Source organism: Camellia sinensis, chromosome 11 (genome assembly GCF_055761805.1).
Source record: "Camellia sinensis isolate YWXY chromosome 11, ASM5576180v1, whole genome shotgun sequence".
Lineage (NCBI taxonomy): Eukaryota > Viridiplantae > Streptophyta > Magnoliopsida > Ericales > Theaceae > Camellia > Camellia sinensis.
This window is the reverse complement of record NC_138971.1, coordinates 85,399,554-85,421,901: the sequence shown is the minus strand read 5'-3', so window position 1 is coordinate 85,421,901 and position 22,348 is coordinate 85,399,554. Positions and strand designations below refer to the sequence as shown.

Below are 22,348 nucleotides of genomic sequence, written 5' to 3'. Positions count from 1 at the left end.
ATTCTTAATAGTCATTCACTTAGTCTCAAAATCAAGCAACGCTTTATTCTCAGTCAATCATAGATTTACCTTTTTCCGCAATACAAGGCTTGTACGGTGCCATGCCAAAACTAGAGCGTGAGCTGTTGTTGGAAGCAAAGTTTTCCCACGATGGATAGATCTTTCCAACTCCCCTGAAAAATCTAATGCATATCTTTGGAGCATTCCTCCCAAAAATCTAACAAGTTCTTTCTGATCATACATCAATTTGCAGATGGAAAACAGCGCCGAATCATAATTCAGTTTCGTAACAAATTCATAATTTGTCCAGATCATACATAGAAACCATAAGTCATGATTTTTTTTTTTTTTTTTGGGTAAGTAAGAAATAAATAAAACAAGAAAATTTACACGATTACAAGGGGCATACCCCAGGCCCTACCCCAAACTACAACGGCAACAACCAAACAAACAACTGGCACCAGAGAGGCAAGCCAACCACAAAAAAAACAAAGAACTCTAAACAGCCAGAGCAACTAAGCACAAAAGACTTGTTCAAGAACCATATCCCACAAACAGATAGGGAGCTTGCACAAGATCTACACTGTTACAAAGAAGCATCCGAACTAAGATAATACCAAGATCACCGTGAATACCAAAAAAAAAAAACAGCCCTTATGATTAAGTTTATGTGATACATCCATTAGCATTAACAGATCAGAACGGAACGGAATAGAACAAAACATATGCATGTGAGGTTACGAATAACCAGTTCCATAAAGGAACCTCCGGATCCGGGTAACATAACAGAACAGAAGCTGAGCCCCCATTGCCTCTTGAAGGCTTTTCAGAATTCAAACACATTTAGAATTTATGTCTAAACAATAGATACTGGGACTCCATGTAAACGAGCGATCTTATCGATGTAAACAGTGGCTAGTCTACAAGCATCATACAAAATTTTATAGGGAGAAATGGGCAACTTCAATAATTTACCTACAATAGCCCAAATGGGACTTATACCTTGGGTGCTCAAGGTAGCCCCACAACGAAATTCGTAGCCACATATTCCCATTTCCATTCCAAAATGGAGGGAGGTTGAAGTAGTCCCGCCATTATCTGAAATTCAACTTTGACCTGTTGGCACCGAAAAATATTTAGACATATTCACCAACTGCCCTCTTCAAGGTAGGTCACCAACTTATTTATTTCAACGTCAGCTATCTTTATCACAGAAGTTCGGTCTATTCCGTGTCACAAAAGTTCAATTCATTCTTCAATAATTCCCCAATTCACGATCTGATTCGGTATTTAGTCCAGTGACTCATCACAATTATCCAAGGTCAATTAAAAGTCTTCAGGAATATAAGGTGGATCCAGATACTGATTCCCGAAACAACAAAGGTAACATCGAAGTAATTACCCACACAATACACATAGTCCAGGCATCCCCATAATACTGATTGTAAAGTACAGTAACATCGAAACAGGCAATTTCTGACATAATACACGTGTTCTCAATTCATTCAACAGTTCACAGTTCACGATTCAGTTCAATATTCAATTCCCTGTTCTATCGAGTCTTTCCACATTATCTGATAGTCATCAAAAGCATAAGGCAATTCATATATAAACCTTCATAATGGCAAAGGTAGTATCAAAGGAGTCAATCACATGTTAAGCACAATTTACACATCCTCAGGGCCCCAATTACAGAATATAATGGCGCTGGGCAGGCGTTCACAAGGTGTACTGAATTCGCACACTTATGGATAATCAGGATTTTTCAAAGCTTCTTGGATGTCTATAACATCTGCATAATACCAAATGATGACATTCCGGACAAAACAAAGGAATAATCGTCTCGGAATCAAGCACACCCGTTCACAACCGTCGGTGGCCGACTCGAGATCGATTAGTCAAACCCACCCGTACGAAACCGTCGGTGGCAAAAGGTATCTCGATCAAAGGTGCTACATGGGCTTGACGTCCCCTAGCACGAAAGGACACCCCAAGAATGTCATCAAAACAAACATAATACCACTCACCGTAACCTGATCTTCCAAAATCCGACAACACTAAAGCAACCACTCTCTCATACACAACATATTCTGATCAGTCAAGGACAACTGTTCGGCACTACTTATAGTCAAATCAATCTGCCATCATCAGTCCCCATAGCATCAAACCAACCAGGATGGGACAATACACAAGCATCGTTCCTTAAGACACCCAATCACGGGATTCGTACAATTCAGTTCATCTATAACACATGCCCTCAATAGTTGAAGGTTGGTTCTCAATAGTGCTTATAGGTAGATCAATCTATTGATAGCCCACAAAAGGTCTTTCAAATAAGTCAAGCACTCCAAACGGATTCAAGTTTTGGGTCCATCAGTTTCCCTGCCAATAATAATCCGGTCATTTATTTATAGACAATTCTTAGCCCCCTTTTTACAAAATCAACTTAGATAGAGGTTCTTATCAATCAACCCAAGCAAAGGTCTTGTCAGATTAAATCAAACAAAGGTCCCGTCAAATTATATCCAATGAGGGTTCTATCGGGTCAATTCAGACAAAGGTTCTATTGGATCAAGTCAGATAGAAGTTTTCTCAAATAGGGTACATTTGATTCTGTAAAGCTCATTTCGTTTGTTTAGGCACATGGCTGACAGTTTCACAACTGCCCTAAATTTATCAGTATAGCAGTTCCCAAATAAGCCTAATATGCAAGAACATGGTGCACAGTAATACATTATACAAAGTTCCTCGGGCACACATAGTATGGGATTGTTACGCAAAAGTTCCAAATTAGTCACATTACCCAGTCAACTTTCTACCAATCAAAATATATGGTCTCACAATTATAGCGTTCATCATTTAGGGCGCTCAACTTGGTCACACGATTACAGAATCATAATTCCAATGGTTTAGTCATTGAAGGCGGTAACATAATAAATCACCCTGAGCATAGGTGTAGATATATATGTGCATGTGCAGAGTCAATCAATATCCCAAAACGTATTTCACAATTTTCCCAAGCGGGGCATATACCTCCAATGAATACAGTCTCGATCATGTGGGTCTAACCAATCTAGATACACATGCAGCAGATATGAAATATATGCCGATCCGAATCAAATAATATCCCAAGCGAAGATGTACAACCGTACTAATTCAGAATCAATCAACACATAAGCATTCATTTGTAAACAGTATAGATACCTGGGATAATGGTTACAACATTCTGAGTGCTTTCTGGGATGAGTGTGATTACTCCATCCTGAGTAGCAATTCCTACCACTAGTACGGATTTAGCCAAGGCAGAGGATTCATTCACGTTTCGTTCAATCCGGGGACAGTTCCTTGCCGTATAGTCCATTTTACCATATCTATAACGAGCCCCAGAAGTCTGATAACAAACTCCTCGGTGTTTCTCACACTGGTGGTGGCAAAGGTTCTTGCCGTAGCGGCAACTGACACCGCTGTCTCAAGATCTTTGCCAATTCTTGTACTACTCTTTCCGGACTATCAAGTCGGGCTGTGGAAGAACCTTCCAACTCTACACAAATTCTTATCAAACTTTACCAAATACTGGGATGCCCAATACGAGATTTAAACACAAAATCACATGAGTACATTCGCACATAGGCACATTGTTATATTCTCCTTTCACATATCGTACGCAATTAATCACTTACATAACAGATAATTTCATATTTATCAAATATCGCATGCTGAACAATTACTAAGTAACTATATACTCAAATCATGTTCATGTTTCACATAGACACCCGTAAGCAGAATTGAATGCACATAGACAACTTTTCATGATGTGCATTATAACAAAACAAACTTATTGTACACATTAGTGTAACAATTTATATCTCATATTCGAATCATGTGTGGTACTTCTTTTAGCGTGACATATCATGTTGGTCAAGCATATCAACATATCTCATACATAGGCCACGGTATTATTTCCCCCGGGCGAGGGCCTGTGCCACGGTATTATTTCCCCCGGGCTAGGGCTTCATGACCATAAGCCACAGTATTATGTCCCCTGGGCGAGGGCCTCCGCTAAGGATACCACAATTATGTTCCAGGAAAATTTGGACAATCATTCGTACAAAACATAGCATTCCAGGGTACATGTCATTTCATATCATTAACAAATATTTAAAGTTAAACATAGCTTTACGGAATTCTTATTCACCGTCTGATTAAACTTGCATTATACAATATACAAAAGATTCTACAAATATGCATATACTAGAGAGCATATGTAACCAAACAGTTTGCAATGCAAGTACAGCACAACTTATAGCACATAATTGCCCAAATCAAAACACTTAAGCATATTCTCGATGCTTTTGAATTCATACTTATCACATGAATGCATCCTAGATCTTTTCTAGACGCTTATTGCTCTTTTGGACAAGTGCGTGAGTTATTAACTCGTGCTCTGATACCACTCTGTCACGACCCGAACCCGCCCCCATGGGTTAAGGACGTAACCGGCCAGTAATCCTAAGATTACCTACGGCCTCAAACCAAACCAAGCGTATTTTAACAGAGTTAATAGGGGCCAAACGGAAGCAATTTAAAACTTTGTCCATAGAGCTGTGCTTAGATGGCACATCAAAACAAACCATACATATGTACGTTAATAACTCACAACAGAAACATAGTGATATAGGTTCTGTACAGACAGGATCATCCAAAACTAAGTCAACCCATAAAAACTATAAGCAGACATATACAAAACTTCGCCATCCTGACAAAATGCAAATACATAACAAAAAGGCGAAGGCGGGTCTCATGCGTGAGACACAAGGGCTGACTCTCTCAAAACCTTAGTGGTTCCATACAGACTTCTCTGAGGCTGGGTCTGGACTTCTCTTGGCTCACCTACAAACACATGAATGAGCGTGAGCGAAAGCCCAGTGAATAATATCAAATCAAATACAGAAGTTACATAACGATGTAGATCAACATGTTCCAAACAGCCTTAGGCCCAATTCATATTTCCATTTAACAGATATATAACTATACGAAATTCAAACCAAGTGACTGTAGTTCTAAACATTCTGGCCCTTGGCCCATTTAAATTTCCATTCATGTCAAAACGGCCTTCGGCCCATTCATTTATGTCAAAACGGCCTTCGGCCCGTTCATTTATGTCAAAATGGCCTTCGGCCGATTCGTTTACGTCAAAACGGCCTTCGGCCCATACATTCGTGTCAAAACGGCCTTCGGCCCACTCATTCATGTCAAAACGACCTTAGGTCCATTTATTTCTATCAAAACGACCTTCGGTCCATTTATTCATATCGAAACGACCTTCGGTCCATTCGTTCACGTCGAAACGACCTTAGGTCCATTCATATATGTCAAACGACCTTCGGTCCACTCATTCATTTCAAAGCGGCCTTTGGCCCACTCATTCATTTCAAAACGGCCTTTGGCCCACTCATTCATTTCAAAACGGCCTTTGGCCCATTTATGCTTATCGAAACGACCTTGGGTCCATTTATGCGTTCATATCAGACTTACGTCCACAATCCCACAATCCCAGTTAGCAATTCATAAAGCTTCAAAGGGAGTAAACAATTGGACATTTACAAGCATTCAAATATCGATATTACTCACAGTGATCGGCTTGTGGATTTGCCCTGGAGCTTGACCCTACACGTTTCATGAACACAAAAGGGTCATTAACAGTTCAATCCGTTCTGTAATTCACATATTCCTCTTTAGGCTTTATTATTATCTCATTAACTCATTTACAATGCTTAACATATGCCTAAGAGTGCTTGCAAGTGAAAGAGAACGGAAAACAGAACACAAAATGCAAAAACATGATTTTAGAAAATAGGGTCCCCGCTCGAGCATGGACCTTCCCGCTCGAGCGGACCCTTAGGTCTGCAAAAGTACTGGTTGCCTTCAATTCCAGCTCGAGCGTGAACTCGGCCGCTCGAGTGTACTGCCTGTCTACATAGCTCCTCGCTCGAGCGTCAACTTCCCCGCTCGAGCGGGAACCATGTCTGCAGAAAATGCTGGGAGCTCGATTTCTTCGCTTGAGCGTCACTCAACCCGCTCGAGCGTACATAAAAAATCTGGGTTTTCCAGATTGAGTTCTTGAGCTTCATCTCGACATTCAAAGGCTCTAAATGCATGATTTCGGCCCAAACTTCACATAATCATGTATTAACATGGTACAAACATAGAATTACAACATATTGAAGCTCAATTTCATAATTTATTTACATGCATGGCTCATTTTCCACCAACTCATTACCAATGTAACCATTTCATGCATTCAAAGCTCATATCTTCTCAATTTGTACATGCATGTGATGGATTAGCCATATTCTCAACTTAGATAACACAAATGGTGACCAAGACATGAGTTTCCTTTAATATTTCACATGGGTTATACACATTTGTGCTCAAACATGCAAATTTCGAAGTATTTCTTACATGCATGCACATATTAAGCTTCAATTCAACAACACAACTCAACTTCATTACAATCTTGTTCTTGATCATCAAGATAGCTTGGACATGCACAAAATTACAATTATAATCCAAGAATCACTCACCTAGGAGCTTGATCCTCTCAATCTATGGTTAATTCTTGAGCTAGCCTTCAAGACTCCAAAGCTTCAAGAGCAAACTCAGATGATTTCCCCATTTCTCTCTCAATTTCGGGTCTCTCACTCTCTCTAGAGAGTTTAATCAGCCAAAGCCACATAAGGGAAGGAATTGAGGGTGTAGTGCCCTTTTACATCAAACCTCACTATTCCAAAATAATAATAATAAACAATTGGGCACTAAATTATCAATTTAATCAACTTAATCTGACCCGAATCAATTTCTAATTAAATTTCACTGTAGGCTCTAAAAATTATGCCAACAACAATGGCGTAATCGATTTCGGGTTCTGTGGCCAATAAGGCCTTCAATTTAATTCCCGAAGCGGTAAAATCAAACAGATATTCCTACGGTGAACAGATAGAAATTCAAAATCACATATTTTCACATAATGGCATACAAAACCAGGCTAAACACATAACCATAAACAACTTAAGGACCAATTAGCATAATACAGAACAAGGATGTCACACTTAACACCTCTCTAAAGTGCTCAGCCTTCTTGATTGATCCCCTGAGCTCGCATACACGCTCAGGTTCAAAGACTCCATGTATTACATTGATAATGCCTTGAGGTGGGGTGTCGATTGGCATTCCGTTGGGGTTATTGTGATCCTGGGGGGCTGGTTGCGTCCCTCCTTCAATGTATTTGTCCAAGTGGCCCGCTGCTACTAACTCTTCCAGGTGTTGTCTCAATGGTGTGCAATTCTCCGTGCGGTGTCCCTTTTCTTTGTGGAAGGTGCACCGCGATCTTTCATCTTAGTCCTTCTGGGCTTCTCCTAGCTTGGTTGGCCACTTGACGAAAGGCTCATCTCTTATTTCGCTAAGAATTCGATATATCGGTTTTTTGAACACCGTGGTTATGGCAGTGCGGATTCTCAACCATCTTTTATCCGGGTCTTCTCCGTTATCTCGTCTGCCACGTCCGTTTTTTCTTTAACGATCTACTGTATTGACCTTCGCTGAGGTCTTCTTTTCTGGTACTGCGGTCGCACTAGATTTTGCTTTTGCTCGTGCGCCATCCTCTTCTATCCTGATGTGCTGATGCACACTTTCCATCAGGGCTTCCATAGTGAAGGGTGGCGTCATGGTGATCGAGTCCCTTAGTCTGTTCCCAACTGGAAGGCCTCTTTTATACTGTGCGATGGCGAGATTGGTGAGGCAGTCCCCAATCTGATTGAATGTCTCCCAGTAGAGACTGTTGTAACATCTGAGGGTCTCTTTTTCACCCATGTCGATGGAGAGAAGCTGGTCGATCTCCACCGGGGTTTTAGTGTTCGTTCGGAACCTTGTTACGAATGCTTCTGCCAATTGCGCCCAAGAGGCTATGCTGCCCTCAGGAAGTTTCTCGAACCAAGTCAAGCAGAGGTCGCCAAGACTTGATGGGAAGAGTATGCACATTAAGGCCTCGTTTCGCCTGTATACAGCCATGACTTGGCGAAAATGGCTTAAGTGTGAGTAGGGATCCGTCTTCCCTTCATATGTAGTGAATTTCGGCTGAAGGAAGCCTGATGGTAGGGGCGCGTTTTCGATCACTGGAACAAACGGTGAAGTCTGCAGCCTTGCTAATGCCTTGTCCGTCGGTTCATAGGCAGGGCGCGGTATTGGCATTCCAACCTCGACGCTTCCATGCGTCCGAGGAGCCAACCGCTGCAAGGCTGAAACTCTATGTGGATCCCTTGCCCTGGCATCCTCCTTGCATCGTGCTTTCTCTTCGAGCACGGTTCGTAAGTCGGACGATCTGGGTAATTCCGTCTGTTTAGATCTGGTTTGGTGCGAATGCGAGGGCCAATATGTGCTTCCTTCAGTGTATGACCTTTCAGATCTCGTCCTCTCAGACCTGGAGTGACGAGTTCTGGAAGACCAAGATTGAGTGTCGCCTGTCCTGAGGCTTCTACTCTCTCCTTGCGAGGGTGTAGTATTCCTACTACGATTTTCTGAGTGGCGAGGGGGCGTCTTGTTTTTCCGCCCCTCTCCTGTCGCCACTTCTTTTTTCTTCATCTGGCGTTTCAAGGCCTCTATGTCCGCCGCCATCTTTTTTATCAATTCATCTTGCTCTTTCACGCGATCTTCCAGAGCTTGAGGGTCAATCCTCCGTCTTTGCCTGTCGGGACTTTGAGAATGGGATTGACAGGGGCTGTGAGTCCGTCTCCCCCTAGCATCCCTCCTGGAGGTATGTCTTTGGGGCTCCAAGTCCGCCATGGGAGGGACAGAAGGTAATCCTTCACGCCTTGCGCCCCCTTCTGGAGTTAGTCCGTCGACGGCGGACTGCGGCAATTCTTCAATGTGTGCCATTGAATGTAAAGGGGAGAAGCTTTAATTAAGAGGTTTTGTTCTGTCTGTTCTTTCCCATAGACGGCGCCAATTGTACGGGGAAGAAATAATTTTCCTCGTATAATCCTGTTGACTAGGTCCACGCTTCTCCGTACGACGTCGCTTTGTCACCTGAAAACACAAACGTGAGCTGGCCGGCGGGTGTGTGCCGGAAACCTCTCCGATGCCTAAGTCAGAAAACTTGACAAATAGACAAAGCTCAATGTAATCAGGAAGCAAAATTGTATGTTGTGTTATGTTACCTCCTCCAAGGTGATGCTTGTGAGCTTTTATAGGTTTCGAGTGGCACAATCCTAGTAGGACTGTTATTTCTCCATACAGAGTCCTCCTAGGATTCATACTCCTAAAGGATAATGCTTATCCTTTTACACCCCCCCCCCCACTGCTTAAACCAAGTGGGATGGTTCTAACTACGGCCGAACTACTATTTAACCGAAGTAAACTGACTAAGCTAAGCCACGAGGTAGGCCGAACTATCCTTAGTTTGGCTCTTCCTTTCATTCCTCATCTCGGTTCTCCCATGTATGAACCATGATATGTTGGGACCGAGCTACCGAGTAGCAAGGTCTTGACCGATCTATCCAGAATACGTCATGACCGGACTAACTCGGAGACCGGACTAACTCAAGTTGTCCAAACCGAAGTAACTTTACAATTCCTGAGCCGAAGTAAATTCTCCTCTTTTGACCGAAGTAACTTTACTTCTCATGGGCCGGAGTAACTTCTCGGCCCATTTTACCTGGTCCTTCGTACTTTGGGGCCATAAAGTCCATTTCATAGCTCGGCCCAATTTTCACCAAAAATTACCCTCTCAAACAACATAATTACATATCTGCCATCATGCATGAGGGTCCGAATAAGTGTCCAAGTGTTCGAACGCTAATGCATGAGAAATGGCAAGTAAATACCATAATTACTTATTTGCCATCATGCAAGAGGGTACGAATCAGTGTCCAAGTGTTCGAACGCTAATGCATGAGAAATGTCAAGTAAACCCCATAATTACAATTCACCCAAAAAAAAAACCCCATAATTACATATTTGCCATCATGCAAGAGGGTCCGAACAAGTGTCCGAGTGTTTAAACACTAATGATTGACAAATGGTAAATAAACACCATGATTGTATCTGCCATCATGCAAGAGGGTCTGAATAAGTGTCCGAGTATTTAAACCCTAATGCATGAGAAATGACAAGTAAGTACCATAATTACCTATCTGCCATCATGCAAGAGGGTCTGAATAAGTGTCTGAGTGTTTAAACCCTAATGCATGAGAAATGGCAACGAAACACCATAATTACATCTCTGCCATCATGCAACGGTGTCCGAATACGTGTCCGAGTGTTTCAATCTTGATGCATGAGAAATGGCAAATAAACACCATAATTACATATCTGCCATCATGCAAGAGCGACTGAATAAGTGCCCGAGTGTTCTAACCCTAACGCATGAGAAATGGAATGTAAACTATATAATTACGTATCTGCCATCATGCAAGAGGGTCCGAATAAGTGTCCCAGTGTTTAAAGCCTAATGCAGGAGAAATGGCAAGTAAACACCATAATTACATATCTGCCATCATGCAACGGTGTCCGAATACGTGTCCGAGTGTTTAAACCCTGATGCATGAGAAATGCAAATAAACACCATAATTACATATCTGCCATCATGCAAGAGCGTCTGAATAAGTGTCCTAGTGTTCAAACCCTAGTGCCTGAAAAATGGAAAGTAAACACCATAATTACATATCTGCCATCGTGCCAGAGGGTCCGAATACGTTTCCAAGTGTTTAAATCCTAATGCATAAGAAATGGCAAGTAAACACCATAACTACATATTTGCCATCACGCAAGAGGGTCTGAATTCTAGATTCTAGAGAGAGAAAGCTCCCTCCGTTGTTACCCATGGTGTCCTGAGGGTTCCTTATCAGATTCTTGGTCTGGTTTGGGTGATGCTGTGTGTTGTTACTGAACCTGGGCTCTTTTTTGTCCAGATTTAGGGGGTTTGAAGCTTGTTCCGGTGTTGGACAGAGTTTTGTCCGGCTGGTTATGTTGTTCTACAAAGGTGCAAAATGTTTGATTATTTTGTAGATGTGCTACTTACGGTGGGTTATGAATGAAGAACTCCACTTAAGCGTGTGGTTGTAGTCGGTTCTGTCTACTCCGTCGTTGGCTTGGTGGCTCGGCGTTGGGCTGGCTTCAGACGCCGAAGCTACTGTGTTGAGGATGATGTTTGGGTTCATAACCATTGTTTGTGGCTACAATGGTTATTTTATCCAGGATAGATGTGAAGGTGCGTGGTTTTCACGTATGGCCTGATGTTTGGAAGCAAGTGACGTCGGCGATAGTGAGCCACTGGAGGTGCAGTTTCTGGTTTCTGGTTCTAGGTGTTGCTCTAGTGGTGGGCTCTGGTTCTCTTGGTGTGTACAGGCAGCCGTGCTATGGTGGTCCATGGTTTTCACAGTGGCAGCGGCTAGCTGATATGGTTAGACCGCGAGCAAATATGTCTTTCTTAGCACCTTCGCCAGTGGTGAGTATGGAGAAAACTCGTCGGTCGGGATGTTCTGTGTTGGTCGTTGGTCTTTGGTTGTGGTGGATCAGCGTGTGTCTCTGTGTTTAGCTTCTTTTCCGGCGCTGGTAGGTTGTCTTGGTGGTCTTCAGCAACGGTATGTGGAAGCGAGTGGAATGCACGTCTTCAGTGGCGTGTATGGGTCTGTATCAAGGTGCTGTCTCCTGTTTCCCGCCAGAAATTTTAGCTGGTTTAAAAACGGGGGGCTGGTTTATGGTTTTGTTTTGTTTATTCTTTTTGTTGAGATAGTGCACTGCTGAGTCAGAATGGGGGTTTGTGAGTGAGCTGTTGATTTTGGCCTGCTATATCCAACGTGGGGCAGGTTGTGAGTGGTATATATATCTATTTATATATACCTTTTTTGTTTAGTGGAACCCATCTGTGGGTGTTTGTTGAAGTGGGGCCCGATGGTTGCTTATGATAGATTGTGCAGTGAAGAAGCGTGTTTCACATGCACGGTATTGACGTGTTAGGTGCAGCTGGACACGTGAGTTTTCTAAGCGAGTGGCATTGAATGTCGTGCCGTGTGATTTGGCCGGTCTGCTTTAGACAGGCGGTGCATGATGTGTGTTGGGGAAGGTAAAAGCTATTCAACTTTATATATATTTATATATATATATATATAATTTAGTTTGATTTGTGCTTTGCCGCCAGTTTGGGAATTGGTGATGTCGTTGGTGGGCCACGAGTGGGCTCAATTTATATTGTTAATCTATCAGGAAATTCACTGTGGCCCACGTGATTCTTTTTTTGTGGGTTGTACTATTTATTTGGTTTATTGGGTTTGGCTGGTGGATTTGTTAAGGCCCAATCCGTGGGTATGTTTTGTGGGCCCCTTGTTTGACCCACGGGTTCACAATTTTGAGCAGGCGTGTTTTGTGTTGGTGCTTGCCGCAGTTTTCGGCACACTTTCAGCCTATGTACTTTGTTTAGCCACAATGCAGGGAATCCTTTATAGTCAGTTATTTCATGATGATTGATCGTGTGATCCTCATGTGACTCGATACGAGGGTGGTTTCGAGCCATCTCCGCCAAGAGTGATTGGGGAGTCACTGCTATGGGGAATAGTGGTTCGATAACTAGCCGAGTTAGAGACTGGGAGATGAGCGGGAGGATAGCTACCGGTTTTCTGGTCGCTTCTTGTCTTCATGTGACCCATCCTAATTGATTATATTGCCACGCCTGACATGGAGTGATGGGGACACTACCGTGGGGTTTGAGGCTTGTGATCTACCAAGGAAGGGACTGGGGGATGTGATGATTGCTCTCATGTTTTGGTTGGCTATGTATTGGTTTTGTTGTTGCGGGGCTATTGTTTTTCCACTAAACCTCTCAAGACCGTGGATTGTGGTGATTGACTATGCAGGCTTCATGTGACTCAGCTAGGATCTTTCATGGGATAGATATTTTCCTTCGTCTTGGCTTTGGTTGAGTGACTTGGATGTCACGGCTATGAGAAGCGAGATGCTTATTGGATTCCATGCATTCATCCGAGGTAGAGACTGGGAGCAAGCGGGGGCGGCTATCATTTTTAGATTGGTCTTGTTGGGCTTTTAGTTAGTTACATTTGTATTGTGTTTTCTGTTATGTTTTATTCTTATATGGTGTGTGTTTGTTTATTTGCCCATATATCCACCCCAAGTTTCCATCTATTATCTTTGATGATAGGGGTTACTTGGGGACAAAAAGGATATATGGGCAAAGTGGGGTTCTGTTTTTTTTATATATTTATGGTTATGTTGTAGGATGTCCAGTGGTAGTTTTGTGATGTATCTGTTCGTCTATTATTTGTTGTAGGGCGTACCGGGGGTATGCCCCTTGTAAACTTGTACATTTTACTGTCTTTATTTTATGACTTACTTACCCAAAAAAAAAAAAGAGGGTCAGAATAAGTGTCCGATAGTTCGAACCCCAACGCATGAGAAATGGCAAGTTAACCCCATAATTACATATCTGCCATCACGCAAGAGGGTCCGAATAAGTGTCCGAGTGCTCGAACTCTAATGCATGAGAAATGGCAAATAAACACCATAATTGCATATCTGCCACCATGCAAGAGGGTCCGAATAAGTGTCCGAGTGTTCGAACCCTATTATATGAGAAATGGCTTGTAAACACCATAATTACATATCTGCCATCATGCAAGAGTATCTGAATACGTGTCCGTGTGTTTAAACCCTAATGCAGGAGAAATGGCAAGTAAACACCATAATTACATATCTGCCATCATGCAAGAGGGTCCGAATAAGTGTCCAAGTGTTCGAACACTAATGCATGAGAAATGGCAAGTAAACACCATAATTACTTATTTGCCATCATGCAAGAGGGTCCGAATCAGTGTCCAAGTGTTCGAACGCTAATGTATGAGAAATGTCAAGTAAACCCCATAATTACGTATCTGCCATCATGCAAGAGGGTCCAGATAAGTGTCCGAGTGTTTAAACACTAATGATTGACAAATGGTAAATAAACACCATGATTACATATCTGCCATCATGTAAAAGGGTCCAATAAGTGTCCGAGTGTTTAAACCCTAATGCATGAGAAATGACAAGTAAACACCATAATTACCTATCTGCCATCATGCAAGTGGGTCTGAATAAGTGTCTGAGTGTTTAAACCCTAATGCATGAGAAATGGCAAGTAAACGCCAGAGTTACATCTCTGCCATCATGCAACGGTGTCCGAATACGTGTTCGAGTGTTTAAACCCTGATGCATGAGAAATGACCAGTAAGCACCATAATTACCTATTTGCCATCATGCAAGATGGTCTGAATAAGTGTCTGCGTGTTTAAACCCTAATGCATGAGAAATGGCAAATAAACACCATAATTACGTATCTGCCGTCATGCAAGAGCATTTGAATAAGTGTCCGAGTGTTCGAACCCTAACGCATGAGAAATGGCAAGTAAACTCCATAATTACGTATCTGCCATCACGCAAGAGGGTCCGAAAAAGTGTCCGAGTGTTTAAAGCCTAATGCAGGAGAAATGGCAAGTAATTACCGTAATTACATATCTGCCATCATACAACAGGGTTCGAATACGTGTCCGAGTGTTTAAACCCTAATGCATGAGAAATGGCAAATAAACACCATAATTACATATTTGCCATCATACAAGAGCGCCTGAATAAGTGTCCTAGTGTTCGAACCCCAGTGCCTGAAAAATGGAAAGTAAACACCACAATTACATATCTACCATCATGACAGAGGGTCCGAATACGTGTCCGAGTGTTTAAACCCTAATGCTTGAGAAATGGCAAGTAAACACCATAACTACATATTTGCCATCATGCAAGGGGGTCCGAATAAGTGTCTGATTGTTCGAACCCAAATGCTTGAGAAATGGCAAGTAAACCCCGTAATCACATATCTATCATCATGCAAGAGGGTCCAAATAAGTATCCGACTGTTTCAACCCTAATGCGTGAGAAATGGCAAGTAAACACCATAATTACATATATGCCATCATGCAAGAGGGTCTGAATAAGTGTCCGAGTGTTCGAACCCTAATGCATGAGAAATGGAAAGTAAACACCATAATTACATATCCGCCATCATGCAAGAGGGTCCGAATAAGTGTCCCAGTGCTGGAACTCTAATGCATGACAATTGGCAAATAAACAAAATAATTACATATCAGCCATCATACAGGAGGGTCCGAATAAGTTTCCGAGTGTTTAAACCCAAATGCATGAGAAATGGCAAGTAAACACCGTAATTACATATCTGCCATCATGGTTGAGGGTCCAAATTTGTGTCCGATTGTCCGAATCCGAATGCATGAGAAATGGCAAGTAAACACCATATTTACATATCTGCCATCATGCAAGAGGGTCCGAATAAGTGTCCGAGCGTTTAAACCCTAAGGCATGAGAAATGGCAAGTAAACACCATAATTATATATCTGCCATCATGTAACATTGTCCGAGTACGTGTCCGAGTGTTTATACCTTAATGCATAAGAAATGGCAAGTAAACACCATAATTACATATCTGTCATCATGGAAGAGGGTCTGAATAAGTGTCTGAGTGTTCGAACCCTGATGCCTGAAAAAGGGAAAGTAAACACCATAATTACAGATCTGCCATCATGAAAGAGGGTCCGAATAAGTGTCCGAGTGTTCGAATGCTAATGCATGAGAAATGGCAAGTAAACACCATAATTACATATCTGTCATCATGCAAGACGGCCCGAATATGTGACCAAGTTTTTAAACCGTAATGCATGGAAATGTCAATTAAGCACCATAATTACATATCTGCCATCATGCAAGAGGGCCCGAATAAGTGTCCAAGTGTTTAAACACTAATGCATGACAAATGGCAAATAAACACCATGATTACATATCTGCCATCATGCAAGAGGGTCCAAATTAGTGTCCGAGTATTTAAACCCTAATGCATGCGAAATGGAAAGTAAACACCATAATTACCTATCTGTCATCATGCAAGAGAGTCCGAATAAGTGTCAGAGTGTTTATAGCCTAATGCATGAAAAATGGCAAATAAACACCATAATTACATATCTTTCATCATGCAAGACGGTCCGAATAAGTGTCCGAGTTTTTGAATGCTAATGCATGAGAAATAGCAAGTAAACACCATAATTACATATCGGCCGTCATGCAAGAGGGTCCGAATAAGTGTCCAATTGTTTAATCCGTAATGCAGGATAAATGGCAAGTAAACACCATAATTACATATCTGCCATCATGCAAGAGGGTCTGAAGAAGTGTTCTAGTGTTTAAACCCTAATGCATGACAAATGGCAAGTAAACACCATAATTACATATCTGCCATCATGCATGAGGGTCCGAATAAGTGTCTGAGTGTTTAAACCCAAATGCATGAGAAATGGCAAGTAAACACCATAATTACATATCTGCCATCATGCATGAGGGTTCGAATATGTGTCCGATTGTCCGAATCCTAACTCACGAGAAATGGGAAGTAAACACCATAATTACATATCTACCGTCATGCAAGAGGGCCCGAATAAGTGTCCGAGTGTTTATACCCTAATGCATGAGAAATGGCAGCTAAACACAAAAATTACATATCCGCCATCATGCAAGAGGGTCCGAATATGTTTCTAAGTTCTTAAACCCTAATGCATGAGAAATGGCAAATAAACACCATAATTACATATCTGCCTTCATGCAATTTGGTCCGAATAAGTGTCCGAGTGTTCGAACGCTAATATATGGGAAATGGCTAGTAAACACCATAATTACATATCTGTCATCATGCAAGAGTATCCGAATACGTGTCCGTGTGTTTAAACCCTAATGCATGAGAAATGGCAAGTAAACACCATAATTACATATCTGCCATCATGCAAGAGGGTCCGAATAAGTGTCCAAGTGTTCGAACGCTAATGCATGAGAAATGGCAAGTAAATACCATAATTACTTATTTGCCATCATGCAAGAGGGTCCGAATCAATGTCCAAGTGTTCGAACGCTAATGCATGAGAAATGTCAAGTAAACCCCATAATTACATATTTGCCATCATGCAAGAGGGTCCGAATAAGTGTCCGAGTGTTTAAACACTAATGATTGACAAATGGTAAATAAACACCATGATTACATATCTGCCATCATGCAAGAGGGTCTGAATAAGTGTCCGAGTATTTAAACCCTAATGCATGAGAACTGACAAGTAAGTACCATAATTACCTATCTGCCATCATGCAAGAGGGTCTGAATAAGTGTCTGAGTGTTTAAACCCTAATGCATGAGAAATGGCAACGAAACACCATAATTACATCTCTGCCATCATGCAACGGTGTCCGAATACGTGTCCGAGTGTTTCAATCCTGATGCATGAGAAAAGGCAAAGAAACACCATAATTACATATCTGCCATCATTTTTTTTGGGTGGATAAGTCATAAAATAAAAGACAAAAAACTTACACCAAAGACAAGGGGCATACCCCAGGCCCTAACCCAAACACTATACAATAAACCCAAAGAAAACAAAAGCTAGCTATATACAAAGAAAAGACAGAAACTAAACTAATGTAACCATACATAATAAGAGACAGGCAAAAAGAGTGTTCATATGCCGCATAAAAATGTGATGAGGAATATGAACACACCCGATAGCAAGTAGCAAAAGTTGGAAACATAAACCCATGTACATCCCACATGGGAAGGCAAAATATCAACACAGTAAAGAAACAAAACATAAATGGAAGTCACTCTTCACACACGAGAGGCGCATATAGCAGCCATCTACACCATCATAGTAGCTCAAAGACGCCTCTTTCTTGCACCTGCGCAAAATCCAGCCTGCTCCAGACAATGAATCAGAACTAATAACCAAATCGACCAAACCTCCATACCGCAGCATCCTCTTAAATAGATTGCTGCCGAACCATGTAACCCGAACCGTATCTAGACATTGTAGTAGACCCTGTCAACCAGCAAATACTCAACAGAATTAAAAGCTCATCAACAGGAGAATATACAAGAATCAATGACAGATTACTCAGGACACCACACATATATATGCTCACTACACTCAACCCACAATTTATAAACTCACATCACTCGGAAAATAATGCTCCTTGTACCTGCAAAAAAGAAAGAAGTCACAGGTGTTGCATAAAAATATGTTAGTTTCTCTCAATATGGCTAGTGATATTGGGGTGGGTGATCTATTCCTCACACTATACTCGGCCCTCAGATAATGGGGCAAACACTCAACAAACAACTTGCCAGCCACCCAGGTACCTAAAACAATAGCAAACAATTAGGAAACCCCACAATATATTTGCTAACCATCACTCAACCCACAATTTAGGAACTCTCATTCCTTGCAGCAGTTACCGAAGGCTTCACCATAGTATGGGGAAGTCTCCATGATTGGAGAAACCAACTGTCAGTTTGGTGAGATTTCAGATTGGTAATGTGCATTACCCTGAACCTAACCATATCCACAATGCCCTTTATAACAACCTCTTCCGGGACCATTTCCTTATTAAACACTCTGTTATTCCTTGCAATCCACAACTGGTAGACAGTACATGTAAAAGCAAGCTTAGTGATGATAGCCCCAAGAGATTTGCCTTTCACAGATTGAGCAATGAGCTGGACCAAATCATCCCAAGGTATAGAAGGCCAGCTCACATTTATATGACCTTTGATATAAGACCACACCCTTTCCGAGAATGGACACTCAAAGAAGAGGTGATTGTGGTCCTCACAAAGATGCTGGTAGAAAACACAATTCACAGATAGGGTTACACCAAAATTTTGCAACCTATCCCCAGTATTTAACCTACCAAGAATAGCCATCCACACCACAAAGCTCACCTTCGGGATATTATAAGGGCCCCAAAGGAGAGTAGACCAGTTCACAGGATCAAAATGTTTCCTCAAATAGTGCCAAGTAAACTGGATAGTGAATTGGCTATTGGAAGCAGGACACCAACTAACATCATCAGAACCTCCAGTGGGGAGGAAAGTAGGGGGGGTATTATCAATAAGCTCCCTAAGCTCCCATGAAGAGGGAAAGGGCCATCTCCAAGAGTTACCCTCCACAATCTCACTAACCTTAGCATCTATACCAAGAGCAGAATCATACACAATTCTACCACCAAATTTGTCCCACAAAGAACCCATAGGGTGCCAATTATCAAACCACAGAAAGACCGTAGAGCCATTTCCCACCCTATGTTTGAGTAGAGGGTAGATGATAGGTCTAAGAGAGAGGATCTTCCTCCAAACCCAAGAATGGTCATTTGGCACCCTAACTCTCCAAAAACTCCTACCTTTCAGAATATAAGACTTAACCCAAATACACCACATTGACTGCTCTCCCCCAGAGAAGAGGAACCAGACATGTTTAGCAATGGCAGCCTTATTCCACACAGTGAGGGACTTAAAACCCAGCCCCCCTTCCTTCTTGGGGGAGCAAATTCTATCCCAAGAAACCTTAGCCCCATGTTTTTTAAGCTCACACCCAGACCAAAAGAAGGCTCTAAATACACTCTCAATGGATCTAATGACCTTCTTAGGGAGGATGAATAAAGAGGTCCAGTAAACTTGCATAGAGAATAAAACAGATTGGATCAACTGAGCTCTACCAGCATAATTGAGGCACTTATTTGTCCAGCTCTTAACCCTTTTTGTAATTCTCTCCACCAGTTGGTCACAGTCAATGGCCTTAAGTTTAGTGGAAACTAGAGGAACCCCCAAGTATCTCACAGGTAACTTGCCCTCACTAAATTTGCACACCCCAAGGATCTCATTTCTTAACTGCACATCACAGCCAGAAAAGAAGATGTGACTCTTATTAGGGCTAGGAGACAGCCCAGACAAACTCTTAAACTCTTCCAATCCCAATTTAATGGACTGAACAGTAGACACATCCCCTTTGCAAAATATCATCAGATCATCAGCAAAGCATAAATTAACAATCTTCATATCTGCCATCATGCAAGAGCGACTGAGCAAGTGTCCGAGTGTTCTAACCCTAACGCATGAGAAATGGAATGTAAACAATATAATTACGTATCTGCCATCATACAAGAGGGTCCGAATAAGTGTCCCAGTGTTTAAAGCCTAATGCAGGAGAAATGGCAAGTAAACAACATAATTACATATCTGCCATCATGCAACGGTGTCCGAATACGTGTTCGAGTGTTTAAACCCCGATGCATGAGACATGGCAAATAAACACCATAATTACATATCTGCCATCATACAAGAGCGTCTGAATAAGTGTCCTAGTGTTCAAACCCTAGTGCCTGAAAAATGGAAAGTAAACACCATAATTACATATCTGCCATCATGCCAGAGGGTCCGAATACGTGTCCGAGTGTTTAAATCCTAATGCATAAGAAATGGCAAGTAAACACCATAACTACATATTTGCCATCACGCAAGAGGGTCCGAATAAGTGTCCGATAGTTTGAACCCTAACGCATGAGAAATGGCAAGTTAACCCCATAATCACATATCTGCCATCACGCAAGAGGGTCCGAATAAGTGTCCGAGTGCTCGAACTCTAATGCATGAGAAATGGCAAATAAACACCATAATTACATATCTGCCACCATGCAAGAGGGTCCGAATAAGTGTTCGAGTGTTCGAACCCTAATATATGAGAAATGGCTTGTAAACACCATAATTACATATCTGCCATCATGCAAGAGTATCCGAATACGTGTCCGTGTGTTTAAACCCTAATGCATGAGAAATGGCAAGTAAACACCAGAAGTACATATCTGCCATCATGCAAGAGGGTCCGAATAAGTGTCCAAGTGTTCGAACACTAATGCATGAGAAATGGCAAGTAAACACCATAATTACTTATTTGCCATCATGTAAGAGGGTCCGAATCAGTGTCCAAGTGTTCGAACGCTAATGTATGAGAAATGTCAAGTAAACCCCATAATTACATATCTGCCATCATGCAAGAGGGTCCAAATAAGTGTCCGAGTGTTTAAACACTAATGATTGGCAAATGGTAAATAAACACCATGATTACATATCTGCCATCATGCAAAAGGGTCCAATAAGTGTTTGAGTGTTTAAACCCTAATGCATGAGAAATGACAAGTAAGCACTATAATTACCTATCTGCCATCATGCAAGTGGGTCTGAATAAGTGTCTGAGTGTTTAAACCCTAATGCATGAGAAATGGCAAATAAACACCAGAATTACATCTCTGCCATCATGCAACGGTGTCCGAATACGTGTCCGAGTGTTTAAACCCAGATGCAGGAGAAATGACCAATAAGCACCATAATTACCTATCTGTCTTCATGTAAGAGGGTCTGAATAGGAGCCTTCGTGTTTAAACCCTAATGCATGAGAAATGGCAAATAAACACCATAATTACATATCTGCCATCATGCAAGAGCATTTGAATAAGTGTCCGAGTGTTCGAACCCTAACGTATGAGAAATGGCAAGTAAACTCCATAATTACGTATCTGCCATCACGCAAGAGGGTCCGAATAAGTGTCCGAGTGTTTAAAGCCTAATGCAGGAGAAATGGCAAGTAAACACCGTAATTCCATATCTGCCATCATGCAACAGGGTTCGAATACGTGTCCGAGTGTTTAAACCCTAATGCATGAGAAATGGAAAATAAACACCATAACTACATATTTGCCATCATGCAAGAGGGTCCGAATAAGTGTCTGATTGTTCGAACCCAAATGCATGAGAAATGGCAAGTAAACCACATAATCACATATCTGTCATCATGCAAGAGGGTCCAAATAAGTGTCCGAGTGTTTCAACCCTAATGCATGAGAAATGACAAGTAAACACCATAATTACATATCTGCCATCATGCAAGACGGTCTGATTAAGTGTCCGAGTGTTCGAACTCTAATGCATGAGAAATGGAAAGTAAACACCATAATTACATATCCGCCATCATGCAAGATGGTCCGAATAAGTGTCCCAGTGCTGGAACTCTAATGCATGACAATTGGCAAATAAACACAATAATTACATATCAGCCATCATGCAGGAGGGTCCGAATAAGTTTCCGAGTGTTTAAACCCAAATGCATGAGAAATGGCAGGTAAACACCGTAATTACGTACCTGCCATCATGGTTGAGGGTCCAAATACGTGTCCGATTGTCCGAATCCGAATGCATGAGAAATGGCAAGTAAACACCATATTTACATATCTGCCATCATGCAAGAGGGTCCGAATAAGTGTCCGAGCGTTTAAACCCTAAGGCAAGAGAAATGGCAAGTAAACACCATAATTATATATCTGCCATCATGCAACATTGTCCGAGTACGTGTCCGAGTGTTTATACCTTAATGCA

At 41.8% G+C, this 22,348-nt stretch overlaps 1 protein-coding gene across 1 annotated transcript in view; it reads right to left on the bottom strand.

Moving 5' to 3' along the window:
* The window catches only part of LOC145802459 (uncharacterized), a 43,379-nt gene extending 23,401 nt beyond the window's left edge, over positions 1–19,978 (bottom strand). Inside the window, exons 1-4 of the mRNA XM_082895181.1 lie at positions 18,380–19,978; positions 18,276–18,283; positions 18,096–18,123; positions 17,824–17,963 (exon numbers count right to left, since the gene is read on the bottom strand). Of these exons, the coding sequence (XP_082751307.1) occupies positions 17,824–17,963; positions 18,096–18,123; positions 18,276–18,283; positions 18,380–19,978 (1,775 nt within the window). The remainder of the gene's footprint in view (positions 1–17,823; positions 17,964–18,095; positions 18,124–18,275; positions 18,284–18,379) is intronic.
* Between the last annotated feature and the right edge of the window lie 2,370 nt (positions 19,979–22,348).